General features: G+C 32.0%; 1 protein-coding gene across 1 annotated transcript; it reads right to left on the reverse strand.

Annotated features, from left to right (window-relative positions):
• Positions 1–394: 394 nt before the first annotated feature.
• Positions 395–2,194, reverse strand: LOC112095613. Its single transcript, XM_024177721.1, has 2 exons — positions 1,951–2,194; positions 395–1,773 (listed from the first exon to the last, which is right to left on the reverse strand). Exons 1-2 carry the CDS (start codon positions 2,192–2,194, stop codon positions 395–397), a joined length of 1,623 nt encoding a protein of 540 aa, XP_024033489.1.
• Between the last annotated feature and the right edge of the window lie 7,531 nt (positions 2,195–9,725).

Raw genomic sequence — 9,725 nt, forward strand, 5'->3', positions numbered from 1 at the left:
AAGGGAGGCCAGCAATTTCCCAATAACCGCAATCACATGTGCTAGATTCTAGCTTCACAACAAACCTCCTAAGTGGATTATAACCTCTATCTATGACTTGAAAATTAAAATCACTAGAAGCTTGTACAATCATCTTCTGTGCAATCTTTTTTTTTTTGTCCAAGTCTTTCAAAACCTTAGGGGTCAGCTGTTTTTTCCAAGTGGCTGCCTCATTTCTTCTTTTTGTAAACCGTTTCATAAGTCTACATCTTATTTCTTCAAGCATTGTCAAGCAAGGTCTGTCTCGGTAAGCTAATATCCAGCAGTTGAAGCACTCCGATGCATTGTTATCGGTACGATCTACCATGCAATTTCTGTCATATGTGTGCATCGACCAATTATAACTATGTAGTTCTCATTCCAACCACTCAAATGCAGCTTCTTTTTCAGCCTTGATCTCTGTCATTGCCTCGTCAAAATCATGCTTGTTACTGCTCTTGGCAGCTTTCCAAAATAATTGTTTCAACTGTGCACCAGCAAACGACTTAGAAAAATTAGCATAAACATGCCTAGAACATGCCCTATGATAGGCAGTAGGCCAAGTGGTTGAAATTGCATTAATCAACCCCTTTTGTCTATCACTAATGAAAGTGAACTGCCTTCCATCATCCAAATAATTATTCAAGTTCTCCATAAACCATCCCCATGTCTCTGTATTCTCAATCTCACAAACACATAGTGCTAAAGGGACAATCTCATTATTGCCATCTATGCCAACAACAGCTAACAACACTCCACCGTACTTACCTTTTAAGTGACATCCATCTACTCTAATAAAAGGTCTACAGCCGTTAAGATATGCATTTTTTTGTGCTGGAAAGGCAACAAAAAACCTTTGGAATAATACTTTATTAGGAATAAAAATAGCATCACATAACACCTTGCATATTGCTCCTGGATCAACCTTGTGAATGGCAGTAGCATAGTCAAATAATTTCTGATATCCCCTCGAATGATCCCCAAATACCTCAAGTCTTGCCTTTGCTCTAGCCCTATACAGTGTCAGCTTCCCAATCTTTAAACTATACGTCTCTTGCACATGATTCTTCAGAATATCAATCTTGACATTAAGGTCAACAACAACCTGACCATTTATTTTAGAAGCAACCCAAGCAGATGTAACTTTTACTGTCTTGTTAGTAAGCCTACACTCGTGGTTTTTGTTGTATTCTCGCAATATAAAACCAGTCCCATCATTCAGCTTTGCACCAGACACGTACCATGGATAGTTAGCTTCTTTACAAGTACCTACGAATCGTCTTGGCTCACTATATACTGTTTTAATGGCAAACCTTTTTCTAACCATTACCTTATGCAATATCTCCCTAAAATGACCAACATCTCTAAATACATGCCCTAATTTAAGCCTATGTTTCCCATCGGCACCTACTTTGTACTCATGTTGCTGTAAGTAATTAGTTAATTGGACAATGCCTAGCTCAACATCATCATCAGAAGAATCAACCAGTCTTCTTACCTCTTTATTAGCATCAGACAGATTGTCATCTGAATCGGATTCCAAGTCGCTGCTTTCACCCCTCTGATGATCTCCACTGTCCTCACTACCCTCGTCAATAATAGGTTTAGGTTCAACAGCACCATCAAATTCAGTTTCTATGAATTCCATATTAACATCATCATCATCACTATCAGCTCTTCTGTCTGAATAGTCAGATAGCCATGCATCCTCATTAGATTTATCAGCCCCAACAGCAACTTGTTCCCCAACAGCAGCTTATCTCCCGACAACAGTTTGTCCCCCAACAGAAGCATTTCCATCAACAAATTCATTCAACTGAGTAATTAATTCATCAGGCAACACAACTCCCAGGTTCGTTAATAATGCTTACAGTAAGGAGGAATCTTGAAACTGAGGGTGAAGAACTGGTACAACTTCAACAGTTAAAGTACTGACACCCACAATCTGATGAATTTTACGCAAAAATTCGAGTGCAAATTTTGAATCCAGTGCAACTTTCATCTTATTCTCCGGGTTCGTGGCATTCAACATAATTTTTGAAGTGGAGTCTAATCCATATGGACTCGTAATGTTTACAGCAGCCTCTTTTATCTTCGCAACAGTACAATCAGGTTCAAGCAACCCTAAATTCTTCCTCGTGCCTCGAAAGAATATCACTAACTCTAGAGGTGGCATCCTGAATGTTCAAAACAAACGATCAGATTCACCAAAGTAACAAACATCCTGGAGGACTTTGTCAGATTAAAAATTATAATCTTTGAGAGATTCAAATTTCACATGCATATGCCAAACCTTCACCAGGGGGGCTAGGGCATATAGATAAATATTTTCTAAAAATCATGACCCATAGTGTAGCAACTACAAATTTTCAAAAACCCCAAATTTTGTAAACCACGTGCACAAGTACATGAGTATGCAGGGGATAAACATGCATTCAACCATGCTAGCAACAATCTTTCTTCCATGTGCTTCTCACCAGCCTTAAAACAACATATTACTTCTCAATTTATCATTACCATAAAAAAATGGACTCAATTTACTATAAATCAACTTAATCTGTATTCTAGGGTTTCAAGAAACAACAATTAACAACGGTCTTGATACAAATCTTAAATAACATTATTTCATACGAAAAATAAATGAAAATTAATAAATAAAACTAAACTTACTTGATACTATCTTCAAACCCCAGAAAACCTAAGTGTCGAGATTTCTAAACCGCTCACAGCTTCCCTTAATACCTCTGAATCTTTGACTTAACAAAAGTTTTGATACTCAAGCGTTGTTTGTTGATAAAAATCGATGGAAATTGCAGAAAGAATGGCAGGAATTTGTTGGTTCTTCATGCAGGGTGGTGGTGGGTCACTCGTGAATAAACATGGTTGTTCTCGTTTGCTTCTCTGGACCACTTTGTCTTGTTGTAAACGACGTCGTTTTTGGCTGCTATGCTGAAATGACCGATTTACCCCTACAACATCAGTAATGTTATAACGGGCAGCAAACGGAAGTGGAGAAGTGAAATAAAACGTAAGTTTAAGTGGATTCCAGCAAAAAAAAAAGAATTGTGTATTTTTGATAAATTTGGAAAAAATAGGTGGACGGTGGATATTTTCCCATATTTTTTTTACTTTAAAGTACCGATGTTGCTCAACAAATCCAATGGTCTTTATGATGTAGGTTTAAGAGACACACTTTTAAACACAAATTTATATACAATATTATGACCATTGGATTAGAGCTAATTAACGGTTGAGATTAAAGTAGATATGACTTTTTTAATTTTAAAAACTAACAAATTAATGATGTGGCTTCCCATATAATAATAAATTATTGCTCATTTTTCTCTTTTTTAGCTAATTTATTCTCTCTTTTGTCATTTATAATATTAATCGTCTCTCTTATAAAAACACCAAAAGTAAAAAACTTTCATAAACCTAGGAACAAATCATCACATCCAAAAAGAAAGAAAATTGAGTGAAATAACCAAGGTAATAATCATTTATTGTTTTTTTCTCCTCATTGTCGAATTTTAATCTTGTTTTATTTAGTTTTTGTTAATCCATTTTCATCAAAATTACAATTCTAGATGGGAAATCAAAACTGGATCAAGCTATGAACATTGATGCTGAGCATTAATTTTGTAAGTTTTATTATAACTTCTTTTTCCTATATTGTTCGTTAGTTGCTTGTAATAGATAACATATCTTGTGTAGAAGGAAGATACTACAACAAAAAGGGTCATTTCTAGGGGCAAATGCCCTCAGAAATACACATATGCCCTAAAAAAAATATTAAGCAAAATTTTCGATGAGTCATCTGATAAAAAAAAAATTTCCGAGAGCATTGCTGTCGAAACGGAATTAAATGCCCTCCGAAATAAGATAGGGTACACCTAGTTATTTTTATTTTCAAATGTAACTTGCGCTCAAAAATAAAAGATAATTGGAAATATATTTCTCTTTTTGTACAGTGACCCCTGTATTTTATTTAATAATAATGTTATTTTATTTTTATTTTTGAAATTTCTATATTATGAAAGTAACATAACAAATATAATAATAATGCACAAAGTATACTAAATGTAACTTCATTAATTTCAAAAGTTCATAAAAGGACATCTATCATTCCAAAATACAACAAAAATATCAATTTTATAGTATCTTTTACATTAAAAGTATATATAAATGGTATCATCATATCTTGAATATGTTCAATCATCCTCTACAATAGCTTCTTCATTTTCTGAATCGTTTGCCTCGACATCATCATTTTTGTCCCCATTATCTCCATCATCATCGCCATCCGTCAAAACAATATCCTACATAAAAGAAGAAATTTTTAATCATTATTATTACCAAATCAGGAACTGCTATAACAATCTAATAAAGAAACTAAGACTAATGAGAATTTATACAACTAAAGAAAGTATAATAAAAAAAATCTATATATATGAATAAAATCTTCATTCCAGAAATATTTTCCACTCATCCACAGGTAAACCTTGATCTATGACAGTTGATCTTATTGCTTCCATGGTTTCTTGTAACAAGTATACATGTTTGTGTAAGTGCATATAGCAATGAAATCATGCAAATAAATGAGGAATATTATGAAAATTTAATATCAAATACACACATCCATTTCCTTTGCCTTGTTACTTGCCCATATTCCATTATTCCTTACATGAAACAATTTGAAATGCCCATATTCCATTATTCCTTACATGAAACAATTTGAATAAATCAATTGGACTAAGTTCACTCCCCATTTGTTGCTGCAACAAAGAATTGAAATAAAATATGGTTATATTATATAAGTATGTAAACACCACAATCATTATAATCAAAGTCAACCAATTTCTCTTACCACTTCTCTTCTATGCATAGCCATTAGGACCGAACCTGTAGTATGAATAAGTTTTGACTTGGCTCGATTCCTCTTGTTCGATGTGCTCATCTTCCCCTCTCTCTCTCTCTCTCTCTCTCTATATATATATATATATAATAAGCATGAAATAAACTTAGTCAGAAAATTTATATACATGCATGAATGAATATTCTTAAACTGACAGTGAAAAAGGTTGCTCAATTAACATAAAAGATTACTCATTATTATTACCATCCACCCCTCATCCATCCATTTGTCTCCATATCATTGGAGGCACATTCTCTGGAGCATGTGCATAACGCTCTCCAATGGAGGTATACTTTTTTAAAATTGTGCCTCCTAAGCTCTGACATCCAATTAAGAAAATGAATTTTCACATGAAGTTCTAATAATTTGTAAAAATTTGATGCATCATTGTTAAGATGTTGGGACAAACTTTCATCAACTAGGCCAAATATATCATCATCATCATCATCATCATCATCACTATAATATCACCATCATCATTATCACCATGACTGTCACTGTTGCTATTTCTAATTTCCCCATGACATAAGATTTTTTTTATCCTAATATTTAATGTGCCTAAAAGCATAATTAAGAAAATTGTTCACTCTACTAACATATTTACTCGTGGATCTTTGTAATTGCATCCATGATTTATCAACCAACATTTTAACTTCAATCAAAAGAAATATATGAAAAGCATAACAATTATGCAGACAGCAACACAGTAGCACTCAAGATATATACAACATCATTTAAAGAAATAGAAGCCTGACAGATTCTTAGAGAATCAGATTCTGACCTGCAGAATGTCATCAAGAAGGCAGCCACCACAAAGCATAGAGCTACTTCGTATAGTAGTACAACAATCAATACATGTGAATAAGTGCTTTAAAAAGGCTGGAAATGCTTAGAAAAGAAATCATTGCAGCAAGCTAGGAAAAGTTAAAAAGCTTAATATATTAAGTTCAAAGCTTAAGAAACTTGTTCTTGATATTACTATTGAATTTTATACACACTTTCAAAAAAAAAAAAATCTTAAGCACGAAATTCATCTCACAAGTTATGATACAAACTTTCTTATCACTTTAATATGATACAACCAAACCAGTAATACTAATTATTTAAAATGAGGATGCACTGAAAGGGAGGCAGAAAAAAAAGAAATACAACTAGTTCACTACAGATTGAATTTTATCTCCTTGACAACTCCTCTGTTTTTATGTTCCTTTTTAGTTTTTTGGTATACACAAAAATGAAAATACCAATATACCAAATTCATGCAGCAAAATTCAAAGTACAAAGTTAACCATCACTTTGATATATCATTTACTTACATTTTTTTTAGTCATGTTTAATTTCTAAAAAGTAACTATCATTCTTGTAAAGCATTTAATTACTCATCAGAATGTCACCAGAGACACGTCTCTTTTTTTAGCATCAGCCCATTAGTTAGCTCTTGCAAACAATTCTATATACACATGACATCCCAAATGTTTATTTCATTTCATCTTCCTACAACTCCTCAAAATTAACAAATACCAACATCCTCTGGAGTCCAAATCAGATCACAAACAATGAATTCTAAATAATTAGCATCACATGTAAGAGCTCCAAAATAAAAATTAAAAAAGATGTAATAGCATCACGGGACTTATAGGAAGCTACCATTTGGCCTAAAACAAAATCGGAAGCAGCAAAAACAAATTAAAAACAAAATTTGAAGCAGAAAGTGAGTGATTACGTAAGAGATGGTAACAATTACAAACCTAGGCGAAATAACCAACCTTCAGACTCATCAATGATGGAAACTATAACTTGTCCCTAAGTTAATTGAAGGGGAAAAAAAGATGAAATTTGGGGCCAACGCTACAATACCCGCATGTATCACATACATGCGGGTAATAAAAAAATTAAAAACATATGGCCATTGTTTGGCTGCCACTTGGCAGCCAAGTAAAAAAAAAAACTTGGAGCAACTGGTAAAGAGCAACCGGTTGCTCCATAAATTAATATTAAATTATGAAATAATATAATAAATAAAATAATAATAAAATACTAATTATTTTAATAATAAAGGCAACATAATAATAAAAAATTAGTTTCAAGTTTAATGGTAGTTGTTTCATATTTATTGGTCCATTAATCGGGATTGCAAGTTAATGATCCTAAGTTTTATGTTCATTGCCTTCAGTTTCAAGTTCATTGCCCTCAGTTTCAAGTTAATTTGATTTCAAATTTAATGGTCACAGTTTCAAGTTAATGGTAAGTGTTTCATATTTATTGGTCCATTAATTGGATGATTTTTGGGATTGCAAGTTAATGATCTTAAGTTCCATGTTCATTACTCTAAGTTTCAAGTTTCTTTGGTTTCAAGTTTAATGGTCTTAATTTCAAGTTAATGGTAGGTGTTTCATGTTTATTGGTCCATTAATTGCATGATTTTCAGAGTTGCAAGTTAATGATTCGAAGTTTCATGTTCATTGCTCTAAGTTTCAAGTTTCTTTGATTTCTAGTTTAATGGTCCCAGTTTCAAGTTAATGGTAAGTGTTTCATGTTTATTGGTCCATTAATTTGGGGTTACAAGTTAGTGATCTTAAGTTTCATGTTCATTGCCATCAGTTTCAAGTTCATTTGGTTTCTAGTTTATTGGTCCTAGTTTTAAGTTAATGGTAGGTGTTTCATGTTTATTAGTCCATTAAACAGGGTTGCAAGTTAATAATCCAAAGTTTCATATTCATTACTCTCAGTTTTAAGTTCATTTGGTTTCAAGTTTAATGGTCTTAGTTTCAAGTTAATGGTAGGTGTTTCATGTTTATTGGTCCATTAATTGGGGTTGCAAGTTAATGATCTTAAGTTTCGTGCTCATTGCCTTCAGTTTCAAGTTCATTGCCCTCAGTTTCAAGTTAATTTTGTTTCAAATTTAATGGTCTCAATTTCAAGTTAATGGTAGGTGTTTTATGTTTATTGGTCCATTAATCGAGATTGCAAATTAATGATCATACGTTTCATGTTCATTGCCCTCAGTTTCAAATTCATTTGGTTTCAAGTTTAATGATCTCAGTTTCAAGTTAATGGTAAGTGTTTCATGTTTATTGGTCAATTAATTGCATGATTTTCGAGGTTGCAAGTTAATGATGCTAAGTTCCATGTTCATTACCCTCAGTTTCAAGTTCATTTGATTTCAAGTTTAATGATCTCAGTTTCAAGTTAATGGTAGGTGTTTCATGTTTATTGTTCCATTAATTGCATGATTTTCGGGGTTGCAAGTTAATAATCTCAAGTTCCTTTGGTTTCAAGTTTAATGATCTCAATTTCAAGTTAATGGTAGGTGTTTCATGTTTAGTGATCCATTAATCAGGGTTGCAAGTTAATGATCCTCAGTTTCAAGTTCCTTGCCCTCGGTTTCAAGTTCATTGCCCTCAATTTGAAATTCATTTAGTTTCAAGTTTAATGATTCAGTTTCAAGTTAATGACATGTGTTTCATTTTTATTGGTCCCGTGTTTCATGTTAACCAATTTTTCAGGTTTTCATTTCTTTCATATTTAATAATAATAAAAAGTCTCAGCCATTCGATCTACTCCAATTTAATCCAATGGCTATTTTTTATGGCTATTTTTTATGCATATATGAGATAGTAGCCGCACCCGAAATTTAGTGCAAATAAAGAAAGTAATAGTGAAATAAATCCCGAAGTGACTACACGAGCAATGAAGAATGAAGATTTGAAAAGTGAGAGATGTGAGTGCTGGTGTGCAATGATTGAAGATCTTTTCCTTTTTTTTTCTTTCTTTTTGTTCTCTTTAATTTTTTTTCTTTTTAATTAGGTTCTTTTTTCGTTTTCTTTTGAAAAGTGAGCAATGGACATGTTTGATGTTGTCCGTTTTAATTTTTTTTTCCTTTTGTTTATTTTTTTGATCTTTCTGTATTTTCTTAGCTTTTTATTTGTACTTCATTCTTTCTGGTTTTTTATTTTACCAAGTGTAATTAAATTTACAAGAAAATTTTTTTTCCAAGTATCAGCGTGATATTATTGGAAGTTATAGTTGTGGGCTCGTGGTTTTAGTACTCTACTTCAAAGATCGGGGCCGAAGTGTGTAAATTTTAGAGTGCTTTTCTTTAAAGAAAATACATTTTCATTCTTTAGAAACATAGAACAAATTATGCATTAACTATTATTTGAATCATTATTATTGGGTATAAAACACAATTTCTTTTGACATTTTTGTAGGTATGTCAATGACGTAAAAATAATTTGATAACGTTTTTTATCGTGGTCAAATTTTAGAGTGTAGTTCTTTTATTATCAACTACTTTGGGAATGGGATGATGATTTTTTAGTAGTGGTACTTGCTGCCAAATTTTTTATTGATTAGATACATTTAAAAAAAAAAATTCGTACTTGGTGCCTCCGGATTTTCTTTTTTATTGAACACGTTTGAATATTAAAATATCATTTTGTAAGAGATGATCTATTAATAATAATTTTTTATTATTATTTAAAATTAAAATTAAATTAGTTCTATTAGTTTTTAATGATCATAATTAGTTCATGTCAACTTTAATCTCAATACTTAATTAGTTCTAATTTAATGATCATAATATTATGTTTAAATTTATATTTAAAAACGTGACTTTTGAACATATAATACATTTATGTTTCACTTAGATTTGCCATGTAGTCATATTAGCTGAAGTAACAAAGTAACGAAGCTCCCACTATATATGGTTTTGTTCCAAGTTAAAGTACATCCATTGATTTTACAATCCATTCAAATCCGATGATCCTTAATATTTTTGTGATTATTTAAT

This window comes from Citrus clementina, unplaced genomic scaffold, assembly GCF_000493195.1.
Source record: "Citrus clementina cultivar Clemenules unplaced genomic scaffold, Citrus_clementina_v1.0 scaffold_1, whole genome shotgun sequence".
Taxonomy (NCBI): Eukaryota; Viridiplantae; Streptophyta; class Magnoliopsida; order Sapindales; family Rutaceae; genus Citrus; species Citrus x clementina.